General features: G+C 45.6%; 9 protein-coding genes and 1 pseudogene across 11 annotated transcripts; 8 read left to right on the forward strand and 2 right to left on the reverse strand.

The window, feature by feature from the left end:
• Nucleotides 1–2: 2 nt before the first annotated feature.
• Nucleotides 3–1,460, forward strand: LOC136196939 (ficolin-2 pseudogene; annotated as a pseudogene).
• A 131-nt stretch (nt 1,461–1,591) lies between these two features.
• Nucleotides 1,592–2,482, forward strand: LOC136196940 (protein LZIC-like). Its single transcript, XM_065986597.1, has 6 exons — nt 1,592–1,695; nt 1,756–1,891; nt 1,947–2,045; nt 2,102–2,108; nt 2,149–2,190; nt 2,424–2,482. Exons 1-6 carry the CDS (start codon nt 1,592–1,594, stop codon nt 2,480–2,482), a joined length of 447 nt encoding a protein of 148 aa, XP_065842669.1.
• On the forward strand, nt 1,611–4,227 carry LOC136196582 (ficolin-2-like). 2 transcript variants are annotated; one of them, XM_065986172.1, is made up of 10 exons: nt 1,611–1,695; nt 1,756–1,891; nt 1,947–2,045; nt 2,149–2,245; nt 2,294–2,375; nt 2,424–2,717; nt 2,829–3,016; nt 3,073–3,129; nt 3,186–3,227; nt 3,275–4,227. In XM_065986172.1, exons 7-10 carry the CDS (start codon nt 2,831–2,833, stop codon nt 4,133–4,135), a joined length of 1,146 nt encoding a protein of 381 aa, XP_065842244.1. In that variant the 5' UTR covers nt 1,611–1,695; nt 1,756–1,891; nt 1,947–2,045; nt 2,149–2,245; nt 2,294–2,375; nt 2,424–2,717; nt 2,829–2,830; the 3' UTR covers nt 4,136–4,227. The 2 variants fall into 2 exon arrangements, with proteins under 2 accessions (XP_065842244.1, XP_065842246.1); XM_065986174.1 differs by lacking the exon at nt 1,611–1,695 and having other exon boundaries at nt 1,702–1,891.
• An 11-nt stretch (nt 4,228–4,238) lies between these two features.
• Nucleotides 4,239–6,245, forward strand: LOC136196604 (protein LZIC-like). Its single transcript, XM_065986195.1, is given in 10 exon segments — nt 4,239–4,365; nt 4,431–4,566; nt 4,622–4,720; nt 4,824–4,919; nt 4,968–5,049; nt 5,098–5,401; nt 5,519–5,706; nt 5,758–5,814; nt 5,870–5,911; nt 5,961–6,245. Coding segments are annotated over 6 exon segments (573 nt in total). The 5' UTR covers nt 4,239–4,264; the 3' UTR covers nt 5,157–5,401; nt 5,519–5,706; nt 5,758–5,814; nt 5,870–5,911; nt 5,961–6,245.
• LOC136196941 (ficolin-2-like) lies at nt 5,521–6,798 on the forward strand. The gene is made up of 5 exons (XM_065986599.1): nt 5,521–5,706; nt 5,758–5,814; nt 5,870–5,911; nt 5,961–6,105; nt 6,272–6,798. The coding sequence occupies exons 1-5, from the start codon at nt 5,521–5,523 to the stop codon at nt 6,796–6,798; spliced, it is 957 nt and encodes a 318-aa protein (XP_065842671.1).
• Nucleotides 6,799–7,008: 210 nt separating this feature from the next.
• On the forward strand, nt 7,009–8,351 carry LOC136196609 (pulmonary surfactant-associated protein D-like). The gene is given in 5 exon segments (XM_065986200.1): nt 7,009–7,214; nt 7,269–7,427; nt 7,430–7,462; nt 7,517–7,585; nt 7,640–8,351. Coding segments are annotated over 5 exon segments (933 nt in total). The 5' UTR covers nt 7,009–7,139; the 3' UTR covers nt 8,237–8,351.
• Nucleotides 8,352–8,486: 135 nt separating this feature from the next.
• Nucleotides 8,487–10,042, forward strand: LOC136196583 (ficolin-2-like). Its single transcript, XM_065986175.1, has 5 exons — nt 8,487–8,525; nt 8,637–8,824; nt 8,881–8,937; nt 8,994–9,035; nt 9,084–10,042. The coding sequence occupies exons 2-5, from the start codon at nt 8,639–8,641 to the stop codon at nt 9,924–9,926; spliced, it is 1,128 nt and encodes a 375-aa protein (XP_065842247.1). The 5' UTR covers nt 8,487–8,525; nt 8,637–8,638; the 3' UTR covers nt 9,927–10,042.
• A 20-nt stretch (nt 10,043–10,062) lies between these two features.
• Nucleotides 10,063–11,064, forward strand: LOC136196605 (protein LZIC-like). Its single transcript, XM_065986196.1, has 6 exons — nt 10,063–10,174; nt 10,235–10,370; nt 10,426–10,524; nt 10,628–10,723; nt 10,772–10,853; nt 10,909–11,064. Exons 1-6 carry the CDS (start codon nt 10,074–10,076, stop codon nt 10,965–10,967), a joined length of 573 nt encoding a protein of 190 aa, XP_065842268.1. The 5' UTR covers nt 10,063–10,073; the 3' UTR covers nt 10,968–11,064.
• On the reverse strand, nt 10,997–16,082 carry LOC136196558 (uncharacterized). 2 transcript variants are annotated; one of them, XM_065986140.1, is made up of 35 exons: nt 15,957–16,082; nt 15,809–15,904; nt 15,665–15,754; nt 15,544–15,618; nt 15,381–15,491; nt 15,209–15,328; nt 15,070–15,156; nt 14,911–15,019; nt 14,778–14,863; nt 14,640–14,732; nt 14,453–14,590; nt 14,273–14,395; nt 14,099–14,221; nt 13,942–14,050; nt 13,797–13,891; nt 13,688–13,738; nt 13,588–13,638; nt 13,430–13,537; nt 13,329–13,380; nt 13,133–13,275; nt 12,860–13,084; nt 12,691–12,808; nt 12,608–12,641; nt 12,498–12,555; nt 12,333–12,449; nt 12,206–12,281; nt 12,107–12,156; nt 11,939–12,060; nt 11,835–11,886; nt 11,720–11,788; nt 11,615–11,668; nt 11,509–11,562; nt 11,353–11,460; nt 11,207–11,307; nt 10,997–11,161 (listed from the first exon to the last, which is right to left on the reverse strand). In XM_065986140.1, the coding sequence occupies exons 1-35, from the start codon at nt 16,062–16,064 to the stop codon at nt 11,065–11,067; spliced, it is 3,303 nt and encodes a 1,100-aa protein (XP_065842212.1). In that variant the 5' UTR covers nt 16,065–16,082; the 3' UTR covers nt 10,997–11,064. The 2 variants fall into 2 exon arrangements, with proteins under 2 accessions (XP_065842212.1, XP_065842211.1); XM_065986139.1 differs by having other exon boundaries at nt 13,585–13,638.
• A 40-nt stretch (nt 16,083–16,122) lies between these two features.
• On the reverse strand, nt 16,123–19,697 carry LOC136196557 (leucine-rich repeat-containing G-protein coupled receptor 4-like). The gene has a single exon (XM_065986138.1). The coding sequence runs from the start codon at nt 19,695–19,697 to the stop codon at nt 16,227–16,229; it is 3,471 nt and encodes a 1,156-aa protein (XP_065842210.1). The 3' UTR covers nt 16,123–16,226.
• Nucleotides 19,698–19,737: the final 40 nt, after the last annotated feature.

The following is a 19,737-nucleotide window of genomic DNA, read 5'->3' on the forward strand; positions in this document are numbered from 1 at the left end:
AGGAGCTGCATGACAACATGGCAGGAGTGCTCCTGAATTTGTGCGCGCCAGACAAGACTCTGCCCGTGCATTATCTCTTACACAATGCTTCAATCGTGTAATTCTTCCGGCATCTAAGTCGGGTGTAGGTAAGGAGCGGGTCGCGGAGTTTAGGTTAGCTGTAGCACGTGAGCTCCGCTGTTTAGGACGTCCTACATTAGGAGTGAACTGGCAGAGGCGCCTATTATTCTGACTGCAAAGAGATGGCTCATATACAAATGGCCAGAATGGTGATCTTACTCTTATTAGCATTTGTCATCACTGTTTCCGCCTTACCAAGCCAAAGCGATACCTCAAAGGTGAGATAACGCGCTGTGCTTTTTCTTTCTTCAATTTTCATCATTCTTGTCTATCAGACGTCGTGTCGTGTGGATTGCATTGCGCCGCAAGGCCACCCTGGCCATCCTGGTCACCCTGGTATGCCGGGACACAACGGAGCACCCGGTCCAGCGGGACCACCGGGAGCAACCGGTCCTAAGGGAGCCGACGGTTTGGGAATTAGAGGCCCAAAGGTGCTGCACTACTTGATACCCATAGAAGTCAAACTCAATGAAATCTAGGGGCTACCTGGAATTCGCGGTAAGGCTGGACCCAAAGGTGACAGGGGGCAGAAAGGAAGCGCAGGAGTACATGGTCCGGTAGGACAAAAAGGAGAAAAGGGTTTGAAAGGTCACAAGGGTGATCACGGACTGAGGGGATTGCCTGGTCCTAAAGGTTCACCAGATGCAACACTAACCAGGGAGATTGAGCAATTACGGAAAGAACTATCAGAATTGAAGAGCCGTGTTCCTTCTAAATGCCTGTGTTCTTGCATACTGCAACAGAACTCTAATGCAATAAGTGGCGTGTATTCTATTCTTGGTCCCCTAAACCAAGTAAGTCAAGTCTATTGTGACATGGATACTGATGGGGGTGGATGGACCGTCTTCCAACGAAGACAGGATGGATCTGTTGATTTTTACCGCGGTTGGAATGACTATAAAAATGGATTTGGAAATATTGACGGAGAATTTTGGCTGGGTCTTGATTACATACATTGGCTACTCAGTCTCAGTAAAAGTGGAAATGAACTTCGAGTTGATCTTGGAGACAGCCAAGGAACTAGAGTTTATGCAAAATATTCCAATTTTAGTGTTGGCGATGAAAGCACGAAGTACGTTCTGGGTGTGAGTGGATACAGTGGAAATGCTAATGATGCATTTGGCTCTCACAATGGAATGAAATTTTCAACCAAAGACCAAGACAATGATGTCGATAGTCGACATTGTGCCATTTCCTGGCACGGTGCTTGGTGGTACAACGGTTGCCATTATTCCAATCTAAATGGAGGCTACCATAAGACGAGTTATGATGGAATATGGTGGCATTATTGGAAATATGAACCCCTCAAGTTTTCCGAAATGAAATTTCGATCCATATGAGACTCTCTTTTTCGTGAACATTTTCGCTTCCCTCGTTGTTCTTCTGACCACCCTTGCTCTTCCTAGACCTAAAACGCAAGCTCAAAAGAGAGCCTTTGTCGGCTGCATTTGTCCGAATTTGTCCGCATGCGATGCGCGCTTTAACATCAAATGGCGACGGGAGGAAAACGAAGCAGAATCTAGAAGAGCAGCTCGATCGCTTGGTTGCACAGCTATCCGATCTCGAAGAAGCAAAGTAAGCGGGGCCTCCTTCGAGGATCTTCGTGACGCACACACACTCCGCTCCCAAACGAAGGGAAGACCTCGACGAAGACGAGTACAAGGAGACGAAAGAAGAAACGCTCGAGCAACTAAAGGAATTCAACGAGTCGCTGAAGAAAATGTCAGCTGGAAACATGACCCTAATCGACGATTTGAGCCGAATGCGTCTGGTGAGCCAAGCGAAGTCATTTCCCAGCAACCGAACGCCTCTTTTCCATCGCGCAGGCCATACAAGCGGCGATCAGCGACGCTTTCCAAACGCCCGAAGTGATACGTCTATTCGCGAAGCGACAACCCGGACAATTACGTCAGAGATTATCCGACGTAAGAACTAAACAATATCGAATTAGCTAAGTGTTAAAAATTAGCGAATAAACTAGACTTCCCGTATAGGTGATTAATTAATTGACTGAATGTCTTTTTCTAGTTGAAACGAGACAACAAGATGGGGTAGAATTGCTGATGGAACGTACACGCAACAGGCTTTTGAAATATTGACTGCACTGTGAAAATTGGGAGACAAAGTAGGTGGTATGTAGCACGTGGTGCATTGAAGAATTCTCTTCTCTTAGTTGACGTCGTCTGAGATGGATTTCCTCACTGCCAATTCCACTGCTGCACTGAGTGAATTCTAGAAAGTTTCGGATAGTATTGGTGAGGAAATGGGATTTGTAATTAAATAATTGATTTTTGATCTTGAAGGTTCTGGTGTTTTGGATGTGGCTGGATCTCAGGTTGAGTCGGCTCAGTCAGCTTCCTAGATGAACGCTTTGTGCATGCATGAACATATAGACCTTGCCTATATTTAATTAGGAAGCCGTTTGCAGGCAGTGCCAGCGCGTCGCCAAGAACTGCCTTTGTTTAGCAACGCTGGTTCCGCCTGCCAACAATTAATTAATTAGCCTGCTGAAGAGAAGCAGATGTTTTCCTGGAGACACCAACAATTAATTAATTAACCTGCTGAAGAAAACAGAGGTTCCTTGGAGACAGCACGCGGTAAGTTTCCTTCGTCCTTCGTGGAAGTTACTATACGTATCCCGCCGAACGTTGCTTTATTTTGTCGCCCTAAACGGGAATAAAGTATAACGGAAGCTTTCCCGTTTGTAGAAATGCATCTATCAATGCTTCCTGCGGCGGCGATACTTCTGCTCAGCTTTGACCGTACAATCAGTCGAAATACCTGCTCTAATAATTATGCCGTCATTCCTTCATCGGAGCCTACCGTCTGTATGTCAATCGATCACTATAAAAGCCTTTTCGGCCAAGAAGGAGTTCCAGTGTTGGTGAAGGGAGAGGTAGAATTAGACGTACTTTAGGCAAGCGATTTTTCTTTTACCACAAGTCGCTTTAGAAGGGAGAAAAAGGTTTGCCCGGTCCAACGGGGCCTCGAGGGATGAATGGAACACAAGTACTAGAGTAAAAAAAGATAACTATATCTAATCAGTATTTCTGTGTCTGTTACAGGGTCCAACAGGGCCAAAAGGAAACGAGGGAACGAAAGGAGAGGTATATCTATCGCAGTATCAGTATATAATTAATCTAATTAAAAAAAGGCAATACAAGGTGAAAAAGGCGCAATGGGACCAGTGGGGATAAAAGGAGAAAAAGGAATTCAGGGGCTCACCGGACTGCAAGGTATCCAAGGGCTCAAGGGTTTGAAAGGTGACAAAGGCGACGACGGATTGCCTGGTCCCAAAGGCTCAAAAGGTGCTACACCAACCAGTGAAATTGAACAACTACGAAATGAACTATCAGAATTGAAAAGCCGTGTTCCTTCTAAATGCCTGTGTTCTTGCATACTGAAACAGAACTCTAATGCAATAAGTGGCGTCTATTCTATTCTTGGTCCCCTAAACCAAGTAATTCAAGTCTTTTGTGACATGGATACTGATGGGGGCGGATGGACCGTCTTCCAACGAAGACAGGATGGATCTGTTGATTTTTATCGCGGTTGGAATGACTATAAAAACGGATTTGGAAATATTGACGGAGAATTTTGGCTGGGTCTTGATTACATACATTGGCTACTCAGTCTCAGTAAAAGTGGAAATGAACTTCGAGTTGATATTGGAGACAGCCAAGGAAATAGACGATATGCAAAATATTCCAATTTTAGTGTTGGTGATGAAAGCACAAAGTACGTTCTGGGTGTGAGTGGGTACAGTGGAAATGCCGGCGACTCACTTCGAGTTGACTACCACAATGGAATGAACTTTACAACCAAAGACCAAGATAATGATCAACGTGGCTCAACAAATTGTGCCGTTCAGTATTACGGTGCTTGGTGGTACAAGGATTGCTATTATTCCAGTCTGAACGGAGGCTATCACAAGACGAGTTCTGATGGAATACGGTGGCATCATTGGAAATATGAACCCCTCAAGTTCTCCGAAATGAAATTTCGATCCGTATGAGACTCTGTTTTTTTCGTGAACATTTTCGAATTCCCCGTTGTTCTTCTGACCACCCTTGTTGCAAGCTCAAACCGGAGAATTCGTCTGCAATACTCACTTTTTGGTCTGCACGCGCGCTTTAACATCAAAATGGCGACGGGAGGAAAACAAGAAACGGCGAAACTGAAGCAGAATCTAGAGGAGCAGCTCGATCGCCTGGTTGCACAGCTATCCGACCTCGAAGAAGCAAAGTAAGCTGGGGCCTCCTTCGGGGATCTTCGTGACGCATACACACACACTCCGCTCCCAACTGAAGGGAAGACCTCGACGAAGACGAGTACAAGGAGACCAAAGAAGAAACGCTCGAGCAACTAAAGGAATTCAACGAATCGCTGAAGAAAATGTCAGCTGGAAACATGACCCTAATCGACGATTTGAGCCGAATGCGCCTGGTGAGCCAAGCGAAGTCATTTCCCAGCAACTGAGAGTCTCTTTTGCACCGCGCAGGCCATACAAGCGGCGATCAGCGACGCTTTCCAAACGCCCGAAGTGATACGTCTATTCGCGAAGCGACAACCCGGACAATTACGTCAGAGATTATCCGACGTAAGAACTAAACAATATCGAATTAGCTAAGTGTTAAAAATTAGCGAATAAAAGTAGACTTCCCGTATAGGTGATTAATTGACTAAATTAATTTCTTTTCTAGTTGAAACGAGACAATAAGATGGGTAGAATTGCTGATGGAACGTACACGCAACAGGCTGTTGAAATATTGACTGCACTGTGAAAATTGGGAGACAAAGTAGGTGGTATGTAGCACGTGGTGCATTGAAGAATTCTCTTCTCTTAGTTGACGTCGTCTGAGATGGATTTCCTCACTGCCAATTCCACTGCTGCACTGAGTGAATTCTAGAAAGTTTCGGATAGTATTGGTGAGGAAATGGGATTTGTAATTAAATAATTGATTTTTGATCTTGAAGGTTCTGGTGTTTTGGATGTGGCTGGATCTCAGGTTGATTCGGCTCAGTCAGCTTCCTAGATGAACGCTTTGTGCATGCGTGAACATATAGACCTTGCCCATATTTAATTAGGAAGCCGTTTGCAGGCAGTGCCAGCGCGTCGCCTGGTTCCGCCTGCCAACAAATAATTAAGTAGCCAGCTGAAGAAAAGCAGAGGCTTTCCTGGAGACATCACGCCTGCGAACAATTAATTAATTAACCTGCTGAAGAAAACCAGAGGTTCCTTGGACCCAGAGATTCCCTGGTTCCGTGGAGACAGCACGCGGTAAGTTTCCTTTGCCCTTCGTGGAAGTTACTATACGTATCCCGCCGAACGTTTCTTTATTTTGTCGCCCTAAACGGGAATAAAGCTAAAGTATAACGGAAGCTTTTCCGTTTGTAGAAATGCATCTATCAATGCTTCCTGTGGCGGCGATACTTCTGCTCAGCTTTGACCAAACAATCAGTCGAAATACCTGCTCTAATAATTATGCCGTCATTCCTTCATCGGAGCCTACCGTCTGTATGTCAATCGATCACTATAAAAGCCTCTTCGGCCAAGAAGGAGATCCAGTGTTGGTGAAGGGAGAGGTAGAAATAGACGTACTTTAGGCATTTTTCTTTTACCACAAGTCGCTTTAGAAGGGAGAAAAGGGTTTGCCCGGTCCAACGGGGCCTCCGGGGATGAATGGAACACAAGTAGTAGAGTAGAAAAAGATAACTATATGCAATCAATATTTCTGTGTCTGTTCAGGGTCCAACAGGGCCAAAAGGAAACGAGGGAACGAAAGGAGAGGTAAATATCTATCGCAGTATGAATATTATAATTAATCTAATTAAAAAAGGCAATACAAGGTCAAAAAGGCGCAATGGGACCAGTGGGGATAAAAGGAGAAACGGGAATTCAGGGACTAACCGGACTGCAAGGTATCCAAGGGCTAAAGGGTTTGAAAGGTGACGACGGATTGCCTGGTCCCAAAGGCTCAAAAGGTTCTACACCAACCAGTGAAATTGAACAACTACGAAAAGAACTATCAGAATTCAAAAAATATGTCATCAGTTATAGCAGATGTCAGAGCTGCTCTTGCTTACTGAAACTGGACCCTAGCCTTAATAGCGGCGTGTATTCTATTCTAGACTCACAAAATCAAGTAAGTCTATTGTGACATGGATACTGATGGGGGCGGATGGACCGTCTTTCAACGAAGACAGGATGGATCTGTTGATTTCTATCGCAATTGGCATGACTATAAAAAGGGATTTGGAAATATTAATGGAGAATTTTGGCTGGGTCTTGATTACATACATTGGCTACTCAGCCTTAGTAAAAGTGGCAATGAACTTCGAGTCGATCTTGGAGACGAGCAAGGAAATAGACGATATGCAAAATATTCCACTTTTAGTGTTGGTGATGAAAGCACGAAGTACATTCTAGGTGTGAGTGGGTACAGTGGAAATGCTACTGACTCTCTTAGCTACCATAACGGAATGAAATTTTCAACCAGAGACCAAGACAACGATGGTCACGGTTGTGTCTATCAATGGCACGGTGCTTGGTGGTACAGGGCTTGCTATAAGTCTAATCTAAACGGACGTCACGACGGTACGAAAGATGGAATTCGTTGGAATACCTGGAAGCACGAACCTCTTACATTTTCCGATATGAAATTTCGATCTAAGTGATTAATTAAGACGTTGCGTTAGAGCATAAGAACCGTAGACGTCTGTCGTTCTTTTCATAAATCGCGAAGCGTCTGTTGCAACTCTGATCAAATGGCCATTGTAGACTTTAGCGTAGCCTCAAACCAGACCCTCTCCCGCCTGTGGTTTATAGCGCAGGCGTGAGAAAGTCTGCTTCGACGTCAAATTTATTTGGCAGTCTGACCCTGTTCGGATACCACAGAGACGTGAGGAGCAGTGCATGAGGAGCCCACGGGAAAAGTTTGAGGCACGCTTCGGTTAGGTTGGCTGTAACACGTGAGCTCTCCGTTGTTTACGACTGCGAAGAGATGACTCATCTACACATGGCCAGAATAGTGTTCTTATTAGCATTTGTCTTCACTGCTTCCGCCTTACCAGACCAAAACGATACCTCAAAGGTGAGAGAACGCTTTGTGCCTTTCTTTTAGTTAGCATACATTTCTGCTGTGGAGACTCTGTGCAGTGCGGACTGCGTTGGCCCTCGAGGTCACTCTGGGCACCCTGGCGTGCCAGGACACAACGGAGCACCCGGTCAACCAGGTCCAGCAGGACCACCCGGACAGCAGGGCCCTCCAGGATTACCTGGACAGCATGGCATTCCAGGACGACCTGGTTTAGTGGGACCCCAGGAAAGTCAGGAGATCGGGTTTGATGAACATATGTTTGGGCGTGCATCTCCAAGATACTTAAGTTTAACTAGGGATTAATTGGCCTTCCTGGACCAGCCGGTCATAAAGGATCAAACGGTTCAAGCATCAGAGGCCCAAAGGTGGAAATTGCTCGATTCTGTGGGAAATCCTTTACTGAGATTAATTCAATGTAGGGGCTACCGGGAATTCGCGGTAAGGCTGGACCCAAAGGTGACAAAGGACAGAAAGGAAGTGTGGGAATACAGGGACCAATAGGACAAAAAGGAGAAAAAGGCTTGAAAGGAAATTTTGGAGATACAGGAGCACCCGGTCAGGCAATACAAGGCCCAAGAGGATTACAAGGCGCAATGGGACCCGTGGGGATGAAAGGAGAAAAGGGAAGTCAGGGATTCACCGGAAAACAAGGCCCAGTGGGGCCAATAGGACAAACAGGTATGCCGGGACCAAGGGGATCAGTAAGAAATCCCGGGATAAACGGACTGAGAGGATCCCCTGGTCCCAAAGGCGCAAAAGGTGCCACACCAACTAGTGAAATTGAACAACTACGAAAAGAACTGTCAGAATTGAAGAGCCGTGTTCCTTCTAAATGCCTGTGTTCTTGCATACAGCAACAGAACTCTAATGCACTAAGCGGCGTTTATTCTATCCTTGGACCCGTAGACCAAGTAAGTCAAGTCTATTGTGACATGGATACTGATGGGGGTGGATGGACCGTCTTCCAACGAAGACAGGACGGATCTGTTGATTTTTATCGCGGTTGGAATGACTAAATATTTTTTGAGCGTGTTTTATTTTTTTGAAATTTTTAGACCCTATTTAGGATATTACTACCTTAAACAATCTAGCATTAAATCTGACATAGGACACAATAAATTACGAATTTGCCTAAACGAAATTTTCAATTTTTGAGTCCCACGTGACGTGCAAGTAGGTGATTGCGCCTCGAGGTCATCCTTGTTGCTAAGGCGGAGCTACAGGAACGCATACTTTCCCAGATCGAAATTCAATGCGAGAAAGCTACCAAAGAAGAAAACAGAGGTTCCTTGGAGACAGCACGCGGTACGTTTCCTTCGTCCTTCGTGGAAGTTACTATACGTATCCCGCCGAACGTTGCTTTATTTTGTCGCCCTAAACGGGAATAGAGTATAACGGAAGTTTTCCCGTTTGTAGAAATGCATCTATCAATGCTTCCTGTGGCGGCGATACTTCTGCTCAGCTTTGACCGAACAATCAGTCGAAATACCTGCTCTAATAATTATGCCGTCATTCCTTCATCGGAGCCTACCGTCTGTATGTCAATCGATCACTATAAAAGCCTCTTCGGCCAAGAAGGAGTTCCAGTGTTGGTGAAGGGAGAGGTAGAATTAGACGTACTTTAGGCAAGCGATTTTTCTTTTACCACAAGTCGCTTTAGAAGGGAGAAAAAGGTTTGCCCGGTCCAACGGGGCCTCCGGGGATGAATGGAACTCAAGTACTAGAGTAGAAAAAGATAACTATATCTAATCAATATTTCTGTGTCTGTTACAGGGTCCAACAGGGCCAAAAGGAAACGAGGGAACGAAAGGAGAGGTATTTCGATCGCAGTTTAAGTATTATAATAAATATAATTAAAAAAAGGCAATACAAGGTCAAAAAGGCGCAATGGGACCAGTGGGGATAAAAGGAGAAAAAGGAATTCAGGGGCTCACCGGACTGCAAGGTATCCAAGGGCTCAAGGGTTTGAAAGGTGACAAAGGCGACGACGGATTGCCTGGTCCCAAAGGCTCAAAAGGTGCTACACCGACCAGTGAAATCGAAGAACTACGCAATGAACTGTCAGAGTTGAAAAGCCGTGTTATGTACAAAGAATGCCATTGTTCCTGCTTACTGAAACAGAACACTAGTCTAGTGAGTGGCGTCTATTCCATTTTTAGCTCTCAAAATCAATTGATTCAAGTCTATTGTGACATGGAGACTGATGGGGGTGGATGGACCGTCTTCCAACGAAGACAGGATGGATCTGTTGATTTTAATCGCAATTGGACTGACTATAAAAACGGATTTGGAAATATCAACGGAGAATTTTGGCTGGGTCTTGATTACATACATTGGCTACTCAGTCTCAGTAAAAGTGGAAATGAACTTCGAGTTGATCTTGGAGACAGCCAAGGAAATAGAGCGTATGCAAAATATTCTACTTTTAGTGTTGGTGATGAAAGCACAAAGTACGTTTTGGGTGTAAGTGGGTACAGTGGAAATGCTGGCGATTCACTTGCCTACCACAATGGAATGAAATTTACAACCAAGGACCAAGATAATGATCTCTCCGTCAGTGGAAATTGCGCCATTTTCTATCACGGTGCTTGGTGGTACAGCGGTTGTTATGATTCCAATCTAAACGAAGGTTATCAGGGAATACGGTGGCTTCATTGGAAAAGTGAATCCCTCAAGTTCTCCGAAATGAAATTTCGATCCGCATGAGACTCTGTTTTTTTCGAGAACACTTTCGCATACCCCGTTGTTCTTCTGACCACCCTTGTTCTTCCTAGACCTAAAACGCAAGCTCAAACGAGAGCATTTGTCAGCTGCATTTGTCCGAATTTCAGGGATGCGCGCTCTAACATCAAAATGGCGACGGGAGGAAAACAAGAAACGGCGAAACTGAAGCAGAATCTAGAAGAGCAGCTCGATCGCTTGGTTGCACAGCTATCCGATCTCGAAGAAGCAAAGTAAGCGGGGCCTCCTTCGAGGATCTTCGCGACGCACACACACTCCGCTCCCAAACGAAGGGAAGACCTCGACGAAGACGAGTACAAGGAGACCAAAGAAGAAACGCTCGAGCAACTAAAGGAATTCAACGAGTCGCTGAAGAAAATGTCAGCTGGAAACATGACCCTAATCGACGATTTGAGCCGAATGCGCCTGGTGAGCCAAGCGAAGTCATTTCCCAGCAACCGAGCGTCTCTTTTGCACCGCGCAGGCCATACAAGCGGCGATCAGCGACGCTTTCCAAACGCCCGAAGTGATACGTCTCTTCGCGAAGCGACAACCCGGACAATTACGTCAGAGATTATCCGACGTAAGAACTAAACAATATCGAATTAGCTAAGTGTTAAAAATTAGCGAATAAAAGTAGACTTCCCGTATAGGCGATTAATTGACTAAATTAATTTCTTTTCTAGTTGAAACGAGACAGCAAGATGGGTAGAATTGCTGAAGGAACGTACACGCAACAGGCTGTTGAAATATTGACTGCACTTCGAAAATTGGGAGACAAGGTAGGTGGTATGTAACACGTGGTGCATTGAAGAATTCTCTTCTCTTAGTTGACGTCGTCTGAGATGGATTTCCTCACTGCCAATTCCACTGCTGCACTGAGTGAATTTGAAAAAGTTTCGGATAGTATTGGTGAGTAAATGGAATTTGTAATTAATTAAATGAATTATTGATTTTCTTCTTGAAGGTTCTGGTGTTTTGGATGTGGCTGGATCTCAGGTTGAGTCGGCTCAGTCGGCTTCCTAGATCATTGAACGCTTTGCATGCATGAACATATAGACTTTCTACACTACACTGCATTGAATACACGTCGTATACAAACCCATTCATTGTTCAGAACCCCTTACTTTTTGGCGTTTCTCTTACGTTTACTCTTTGGCGTGGCGTCCTCCTCTCTTGACTTTTCTTTGCTTCGTTTTCGTTTGGAAACCGGTGACGATCTTTGAGCCAATGTTTGAGGTATTTCTAATATTTGGTTCTCTTACCTTTCTCCCGTTATTTGCTGCATCAGTTGCGCGCACTGCGCTTTCGCCGCTGTTCCGCTCTCCAGACATGACTGCACCGCCTTCGTGACGCTGTTTCTCTTCTAAACCCACAGTCATTAACCCCACTGTTGACCATAATCCCTTACTTTGTCCCAGCATGGCTGATTTTTTGCTATTGGGACTAGTTTCAATCCAAAACGAAAAACGTCTCGCATCTCTTTTGCTTTGATCTCTTCATTTTTAACGCCCAGTAACTACAAAGACGTCTAAAAGCGTTGTTTCTAATATCTCACAGCTTGTACCTCAATAAGAGCATCAAGCATCAGTGGACACACACGCTGAACAACTGAATCAACCTAGAAATGATACCCCTGGTTATTCTGTACCCAGGGGACCCTAAAACGTTACCGTCACATCTGTCTTCTTGGAGATAAGCTGCGTCAGCATGAGAACGCCTTGTGACTAGAAAAAATTATCCGGAAAGTCTACGTGCTGCGTTGTTTCAGTGCGTACCTTTCTATAGTGATTTACTGAAGATCCTAGAAGAGCCGTTACGTACTCAGCCAAGTGCCAAGCAATTGCCTAAAAGACGTTCCTTTCTTATCAACGAAAGAGCCACTTTACGTACAGGATGCCTGTCTATTAGATCGATAAACAGCGAAGGATGAAGCTTGCTGCTCCTATAAATAGTCAAATAGTTCTCCAATGATATTCAGACTACTGAGTACGTACTTCTTCTTCATGAAGTCCTCTAAGGCTCTTCTATATGCTGCGAGTACTCGAGGCATATCTATAGACCCAAAATCTGATTCCTTGGCGTTTTTTGGCGGTTCAATTCGGCGCAGAACACGAATCTACACAGCATATACAAAATCCCGACCCTACTAAGAGTCTTCTCACCATTAACATGCAACCTTGACTAATAAGGGTAACCATGGCCAGAGACGGAGCTAGGAGAACCCAATTTCAAGCCATTACTTGCGTCAAATAAGCATTTACCTGACTTAGCCATTATCAATAGACCCTCTAGTAAAGAGTGCACGCGATCAACGTCTATCCCACTAGCGTCTGAACACTACAAAAGGGCTAGAGTTTAAAATCATTAACGTGTACCCAGTGGACGGACCTCTTTTAATTTGCATAGTCGGTTTCTAAATAAGCCTTTGGATCTCTCGTGGAGTGGCTGCAGCACCTTATTCTTTTCCGAATACTGGATTACACCCAGTAGAGGAAGAACTATTTCCTACAGAGCGCAATGGATGGGACAAAATCCAAGGAAATGAATACGTACCAATACTAGAGGACTACGCGTTTGCTTTTTTATAAATGTATCTAAGAGATCCAAAGCCCTGCGGCAAAGGAGATTATAAAATAAAGCGTTTCTTACCCAGAGTCTCTTACCTCAGTTTGAAGTGGGCCAGCGTCTTTTCGTCTTCTGCAGAAGAGAGTCACTCTACTGGTTAAATCATCCAACCTTGTCTTGCCTTTCTTTTGCTTCTTGTTCGACTTCCCCTTTCTTCTCTCGCGAAAAACGGACGCTAGAGCTTCGTCGACGGCTTCCATAGCCTCGTCGTCCAAAGAAACGTCGTCCTCGTCGTCAGACTACAATACAGTATCTTGAAAAAATGCAAGAGATTAGGATAACAGTCTGACATTTTCGTCTGCTGCTAAATCTCCTAACGCGTCCTTGACTTGCATACGGAATTCTTCGTCAATTTCCCCAGCATCTTCTTCTTCTTCTTCAATATCATCTTCAATGTCAGACTCTTCGTCTTCTTGTTCTTCCTCCTCCTCCTCCTCCTCCTCCTCCTCATCTTCTTCCTCTTCTTCGTCTTCCTTGTCTGAAGTCTCGTCATCGTCATTTTGAGGATTAATAGCCTATAAAGTCAACATTAATGTTTCTCAAAGAAATGATTTGTTTTTTACCTGCGTTATAAGAGTCAATGATCTTGGCGTTACGTGAGAAATCACCGCAGTGAAAACCCGTTCTACAACCGTTCTCATAAGCTGAGAAGGCTGGGAGAGAAGAGACAGAAGAATATCAGTGAGCACGTCAATCCAAGGCAAATCTAAAATCAAACTTAGACAGAACTGAAGCAGGATGAAAATTTGACATTTTTACCGTCTTGATTCGGTCCTTTGTTGCACATGTTTTTGTAACAATTATCCAAGTCCTGTATAGAAATATAATTTCAGTGCTAATTTTAATTTTCAGTGTCTTGCCTCTAGTATATCAAGCCAGTGAGATTCTCCACTAAAGATCTGCAGTGCTGCATGGAGAAAGAGCAATTCGAAGGCAATAGACTCAGCCACAAGCAAATCCTGTCTCCTCTAAATACAAAAAATAGGTCAGGCCTTTTTCTAGTTTCATTTCTTACGGCTTCTCTTAGTTTTTTGACAACGGCCAGGGACTCGTTGAAAGAAAACGTTCCCTAAAACACGCATAAGATTTATTCACGCGATTTTCTACTTTTTAGTCACGTCTTCGTTGATCTGATTGACTAAGGACACATTCTCGTCATTCAGAAGTTCCTAAGATAGAATAGTAATATCTATTGAAGTGTATTCCTCCCCAAGATGTGACCCAAACCTGAGCAAACATAGCGAGATGATAGACCCACATGTTTCCATCTGAAGCAAAGCCATGACTGTAGAGAAAACGCCTATCTTTGCCATCCAATTGAACTAGACAATGGTTCAGTTTTCTCTAGATATAAAACTTGGTCTATTCATACCTTTTCCAAGGGATGGCATAGCTGAAAGTTCTCCCATAACACTCAACAGCCGTTGCTCGCAAAATGATCTGATTTCTCCAGATAAGGAAGACGTGACCTGATAGCAAGACTGCCAAAAAATTAAACACAATTGAAAACGAATTAATTATAACTATACCAGGTCTTTGTTTTCGTTGGACGGCTCTAGTGCGAAGTAAGCTTGAAAGAAGACAAATTTCAGACAAGCCAAAAGCCACGAGTCAGATCTAGGCAATTTAGAATTTCTGACAAGGCCTAACATCTAAAATATCCAGAGTCTTTATAAATTCCTCTAAGACAATGAATTTCTAACCTGATCAATAGCCCACTGTCTCACACCCAAGTCTTCATCCATGTCTTCAGATTCAACTGTGGTATCCAAGGAGAAGGATTTTTGAAGAAATTGAACATATTCCAACATTGCATCAGAGTCAAGCTAAGAGAAAAATCAAGTGTGTAGCATATAATCTCGTGGGGACGGTCAAAAGCCTACTGTGTTCACTAAGGATGCTACTGTCTTTGTACCAGTCAAACTATCAAATCTCTTATTCCCAAATCTGCCTAACAATTCTCTAATTATAGCCAAGGTAACGGATTTGCTGGCAAGGTCAATTTCACTCAGTGCCTTGCACTAAAGAAACATATGATGTTGATATGAAAATTGTTAATAAATAACTAACAAAATTCTTAGCTGCTGCGTGGAGATTTCTCTCCTCAGACGAAAGACTGTTGATGAGGCAGCGCATCCAATTCGACGTAAAAATCAAAGGAATCTGCATTGTGACGTCAGAAAAAGAAAGGAGACAAATTCAAAGTACCTGGTCAGCAGTCAGGTGAGGCAAAATCTTCAGAACCAATAAAAAACCAAGGTACTTTCGTTCAAAAGAAGAAACCATAAGACCATCTGAAAAATTTCGATTAATTGCCTTATTAAATTATTTTGAGGCTTGCCATCAATAATGGTTTTCCAAAATTCTCCAAGGTGACTTTTTGACGAGACAAAGTTAGGCAATACCAAGTCCCATACAATGTGAACTCGAGGATGAGACTCACTGGATGCCTAAATCATTTTATCACCAATTAAATTTAATAAAGATTGAATTTTCTTACCATTAGAGGATTGACCATATGACTGAAATTTTTCACATTCAAAATCCGACTATGCTTCCAATATTTTTTAAAAACATCACTACCAAACTAGAGAGAGAAGAAAAAAATCAAAGAGTACAAATGCTGATAAACCAAAAACCTTTTTCTGTTGCATAGCAACAGCCAAGCAGAGACGCTCTGTAGTACAAGCAGTCCAGCCGAGCTCCAAATCAGACTCCAAAGAAGGAAAAACAAACTCATTGAACCCAATTTCATCAGTCTTTTTAAAAAAAATAAGACATCCAGTACAAAGACTATACAAAAGTCCTCACCTGAGCTATCATATCTATTAGACACTGCGTGGCGATTTCCTTTAGATAGGGCTTGCGTTTTCTGAGCTCGTTTAGCTCAGACGCGGCTCGCTTCAAATCGAGCCCGGCCCTCTGGGAAAAGAGGACCCTAGAGTATGGGATCGTGCGTGGGAATAAGGCTTACTTTGTCGTGGAGACGGCCTGAACGATTGAGCGCGAGTAGCGCGAAGACTTGACCGAAAAAAGCGTCGCGTTCCTCCTGTTTTTCCCACTTAGATGCCTGTTTTGAATCGTTTGGGCTTTACCTGAGCCTTGGCGTTTCCCGTTGGACGCAGTTTGGCTTGCATTAGATCGAAAATCGACGCGATTTCGATCGAGGGAAACTTGGCGAGGAGCTTGAGCCACGGGGGTGAGAAAATGCGTCGTTTTCGTCGTTTTCGTGCGCTTACCTGAGTTAGTGCTGCAGCAAATCCTTCCCTCGCTGCCTTACGCGACGATCCCAAGCCAGAAACGAGACGTTTGACGACGTATTGGAGATTTTCTGGCTAAAAGAGATTTTCGAGTCGGTCACGCTCTCGGATAAAGAAAGCGCTGCACGTTTTCGTCATTTTCGAGCTCTGAGATAATCTCTTCGGCTGCCTTTGTTCGATCTTGAACGTCAAGCGAAGCGAGAGGCCAGAAATTCGACACGAGAGTTTGCGACATTCCGACCACATGCAAGTCCGCGTGGGCGCGCTGTCCTGCGTAGCCGAGCGCGCACTGCGCAAAGAAACCGATGTATTAATCTAGATCTGCATATACACAAAAAGAACCAGTGAACAAAGAAACAGAGGCCTTAAAATAATACCAGTGAAAACAGATTCTAAATCATTCGCTACCGTAATCACTAGTGCTACTTAGCAGACATTCAGTTTCTCCCTCGGCTGTCGGAAATTTATCCAAAGACGTACTGGTATATTTCGTACCAGACGGCCCTCCCAACGAATAATAGTAATTCTTTCGACGAAAACAGTGTTTCAGGTCAGTGAATCGATTGACGAAATCGCGTTTGGACAGAGTGTAGAGTATCGGATTGGCGGCGGCATTGAGCGGCAACGTGAGCAACGTCACATACGCCGTCGCCGAATACGAAACCGAATCGCCAATAATCGGCTTCACCATCAACATAATAAACGTCGGCAAATAGCAGAAAATATCCGTGACGGCAATGAGAGTGAGAAGTCGCACGGCACGACGATTACGATCGTCATCGACGCTTGGCGCCGCTACGGAAGCAACCAAACGCCGAGCCCGACTAAATTTGCGATTACGAAGCGTCTGGCAAGCGAAATAGAGATAGAGCGCGCCGCCACTGATCGCAACGAGCGTATAGACGGACATAAGCGAGAAGGCGTACTCGTAAATGAATTCTTGTTGGAGTGTGAGCGGCGTGCAGATTCCCGTCCACGGAGCGCTGATCATTTTGAGATCGTTACCGTGGAGTAGAATGATCGGAATTGCCGCGACGACGCTGGCGGCGACGATCTCGACGACGAGTACGATACGAAGGAAACGATTCGGCGTTCTCGCCGTGAGAAGTTTTTTAGCGAATGCCGACATGACGGCGATGGTGAGAACGACGCTGACGGAAAGTTGGGTGGAGAAAACGACGAGGAATCCGGCCGCTTGGCACGCGGCGCTGACCGTCCACTGAGACGCGTGGAGACCGTATTTGTGATGGAAAGCCTGATCGCCGGCTATGATGATCGCCAGGTAGCAGCCCATGCAGAAATCGGCGACGGAGAGCGTGAGAATCATCAGCGATGTGCTCGTCACCGTCTGGTTCCTTCGCACGTGTTTCATGACGGCGCGAAGACGCCAGACGATGACGAGAAGATTTCCGAGCAGTGCGACGGCCGATTCGAACGCTATTGTCGTCATCCAAGTGTCGTATTGGATGAGACGACGACACGAGGCAGTCGGCGCGAGATCGACGCTGCAATTGCATTGGAACGATTGCGGTCGACCGGACGGCAATTCGGACGTTTTTCCGTGGCTCAAAGCGACGCAGCAGAACGAGCAATGAGTCGCCGTGACGTAGCGAAGATTGTACGTATCGTAGAAGTTGTTTGGATTCGGATCGGCGATGGGATCGTCGGCGAGGAAGAGGTACATGAGATTGGGTAGATTGGCGATGGAGTTGCTACCCAGACGCTTCAGTTTCAAGTTGTTCGATAAGTTGAGTGTGTGAAGATGCTGGAAGTGAGCGAAAGCGCCTGACGGCACTTCGGCGAGAGCGTTGCCGGCGAGAGAAACGTACTGAAGGCTGGGAAAAGTTTCGTTGTCGTGCGAGCCATTTTGACTGAAGGCTGAGAGTTGATTATCATCGAGACGAATTTCGCGAAGACGTAGCCAACGAACGTTCGACGGAAAGAGATCGGATAGATGAGCGATGCCGTTGCGAGTGGCGCTGACGACTTTGAGTCGTCTCAAATGGCCCATAACGAAGGAAAGATTCAAGGGCCTCGATCCCGTCGCGATCGAATCGACGTAAAGATGAGATATGTAAGGTAGAGAAGCCAATACTTCGAATCCTTGAAGCCCAGGAATTTCGCCGACACAAAGCCATCTCAATCTTTTGAAATTCGGCGCTTTCAGAGGCGAAATCGTCGTTATGTTTGGATTGTTACTCAAGGAGAGTTTTTGCACGGCTCCAAGGCTGAGATGAGCTAAGATGGCATCGTTAACGCAGTTGTCTTCCAAATCGATTTCGCGTAGTGATTTGAATTGGGAGAATGAGTCAAAACGCTGCCAACCGCAAAAGTATCGACACTTTCGCATGTCCAACTTGACGACGCTCGGAGAAATGAATTGCGCGTTGACGCCCCGTTGCCCGCTGACGTAGAGTTCTCTGAGCCGCGGCATTTCGCGGAGAAACGACAAATCGTCGAGGAGTGACAGTTGCGACGACGACGAAACGGAAAGATCGAGCACTCGTAGCGCGGTAAACTTCGCACCCACGGCGATTCTTCTCAGAGGATTGTCGGAAATGTTGAGAAAGGTGAGGTGACTAGGCCGCAAGGCGGAGCCGTTTAGAGTCTCTATGCCGTTTCTAGCCAATGATAAGCTGGTCAGTTTTTCAAACGACTCGAAATCGACTTGACTCCAAAGTGCGGGATTCGAAGAAATCGTTCCAGAGAGGTCTAGTCTTTTGAGGTTGAATTTCAATTTTTTTAATGAGTCTAATTCGTTTAGTTTGTTCTCCGCCAAATTGAGTTCGACGATGTTTGGCAGGGCGCTGAGTAAAGCTCGCAAATCGAATCGTCGTCCAAGGGAGACGTTTTTGAGTTCGAGAACTTCGAGATCTTTGAAATCCATAACGTAGGATAATTTCTCGAGTGGAAAATCGGCGAGGTTGAGATGGGTTATTAGACGTCGTTGATACGGGGCCACTTCGCGCCGCGATCTTTCATCTCCCGTATCGTCGCTCTCATCCGGAGGCGCGATTCGAACGCCGCGCAGACTCAAACGCTTCAAATAGCCCAAAGCGCGAAACAGACTCTCCTGCTTCAACTTATTCAAATTGACGCCGCTTAAATCGAGATCGCGTAACGATGGCAATCGGGATTGAAGTCGCAAAAGCGCGCTACACGATGACGTAGATCCGCTGCCCATGAGCGCGTCGCGAAGATCCAATTGCACCAACGATGTCACCCCGGAAATAGTTCCCAAATCGCCGCACGTGGCCGGCGTTTCGGCGAGCGACAAATTCGTCAATGCGCGCAATTTGCGCAAGAAATCAAACTCGCGCAGCGCCCCGTTTTCCGAAGCGTCGAGCGCCCGAAGCGACGAATGCGATTGGACGGGAACGAGACGCTCGAGCGTCGTCGCCGTGAGGCACGCGTTTCGCACGACGAGTCGCACGAGTCGCGCGGGCCACGTGCTCGTCGGTGCCGTGCGCGTGACGTCAAAACAATTATTGGAGAGATCGAGATCGATTAGTGAAGAGAGACCGCGAAAATCGACGTCGATATCGCCGCCACGAAGGGCGTTGCCTTCCAGTTTCAATAATGATATGTTGGGAAAGTTCATGGTACGGAAGTGGGTGAGAGTCTCGAGCCGATTGCCGTGCAAATCGAGATGTTGCAGCGTGTCCTCATACGACTTGAGACCGTCGAGATCGCGAAGGAAATTATCGGATAAATCGAGACGCGTTACCGGACCGAGATTCGACGGGACCGACGTCAAATTGCAGCGCGTACAGTCGACGTTCGTCGGATCGGCGAGGAAACGTCGACAGCACGGCGTAGCGCCGTCGCAGACGACGAATATGAGGGCGAGTGCGAGAGTCCCCAACATGCGACTGATCGCGATCGAAGTCTCGATGAGGAGTGAGTTG

The sequence above is a fragment of the Oscarella lobularis genome, chromosome 16 (assembly GCF_947507565.1).
Source record: "Oscarella lobularis chromosome 16, ooOscLobu1.1, whole genome shotgun sequence".
NCBI lineage: Eukaryota > Metazoa > Porifera > Homoscleromorpha > Homosclerophorida > Oscarellidae > Oscarella > Oscarella lobularis.

Bases quoted from the DNA above. Each gene is read 5' to 3' on its own strand.
- LOC136196940 (XM_065986597.1), top strand. From the start codon at position 1,592: ATGCGCGCTTTAACATCAAATGGCGACGGGAGGAAAACGAAGCAGAAT. The intron at 1,696-1,755 runs GTAAGCGGGGCC...TCCCAAACGAAG, and splicing joins TCCGATCTCGAAGAAGCAAA to GGAAGACCTCGACGAAGACG. The intron at 2,191-2,423 runs GTACACGCAACA...TTGATCTTGAAG, and splicing joins GGTAGAATTGCTGATGGAAC to GTTCTGGTGTTTTGGATGTG.
- LOC136196582 (XM_065986172.1), top strand. From the start codon at position 2,831: ATGCATCTATCAATGCTTCCTGCGGCGGCGATACTTCTGCTCAGCTTT. The intron at 3,017-3,072 runs GTAGAATTAGAC...AAGTCGCTTTAG, and splicing joins CAGTGTTGGTGAAGGGAGAG to AAGGGAGAAAAAGGTTTGCC. The intron at 3,130-3,185 runs GTACTAGAGTAA...TGTCTGTTACAG, and splicing joins GAGGGATGAATGGAACACAA to GGTCCAACAGGGCCAAAAGG.
- LOC136196941 (XM_065986599.1), top strand. From the start codon at position 5,521: ATGCATCTATCAATGCTTCCTGTGGCGGCGATACTTCTGCTCAGCTTT. The intron at 5,912-5,960 runs GTAAATATCTAT...TAATTAAAAAAG, and splicing joins ACGAGGGAACGAAAGGAGAG to GCAATACAAGGTCAAAAAGG. The intron at 6,106-6,271 runs GTTCTACACCAA...AAATCAAGTAAG, and splicing joins TGGTCCCAAAGGCTCAAAAG to TCTATTGTGACATGGATACT.
- LOC136196583 (XM_065986175.1), top strand. From the start codon at position 8,639: ATGCATCTATCAATGCTTCCTGTGGCGGCGATACTTCTGCTCAGCTTT. The intron at 8,938-8,993 runs GTACTAGAGTAG...TGTCTGTTACAG, and splicing joins CGGGGATGAATGGAACTCAA to GGTCCAACAGGGCCAAAAGG. The intron at 9,036-9,083 runs GTATTTCGATCG...AATTAAAAAAAG, and splicing joins ACGAGGGAACGAAAGGAGAG to GCAATACAAGGTCAAAAAGG.
- LOC136196605 (XM_065986196.1), top strand. From the start codon at position 10,074: ATGGCGACGGGAGGAAAACAAGAAACGGCGAAACTGAAGCAGAATCTA. The intron at 10,175-10,234 runs GTAAGCGGGGCC...TCCCAAACGAAG, and splicing joins TCCGATCTCGAAGAAGCAAA to GGAAGACCTCGACGAAGACG. The intron at 10,854-10,908 runs GTGAGTAAATGG...TTCTTCTTGAAG, and splicing joins AAAAGTTTCGGATAGTATTG to GTTCTGGTGTTTTGGATGTG.
- LOC136196558 (XM_065986139.1), bottom strand. From the start codon at position 16,064: ATGTCGCAAACTCTCGTGTCGAATTTCTGGCCTCTCGCTTCGCTTGAC. The intron at 13,639-13,687 runs GTGACTAAAAAG...TGCGTGTTTTAG, and splicing joins TCAATCAGATCAACGAAGAC to GGAACGTTTTCTTTCAACGA. The intron at 11,669-11,719 runs GTACGCACTGAA...AATTTTTTCTAG, and splicing joins CAGTAAATCACTATAGAAAG to TCACAAGGCGTTCTCATGCT.
- LOC136196557 (XM_065986138.1), bottom strand. From the start codon at position 19,697: ATGTTGGGGACTCTCGCACTCGCCCTCATATTCGTCGTCTGCGACGGC.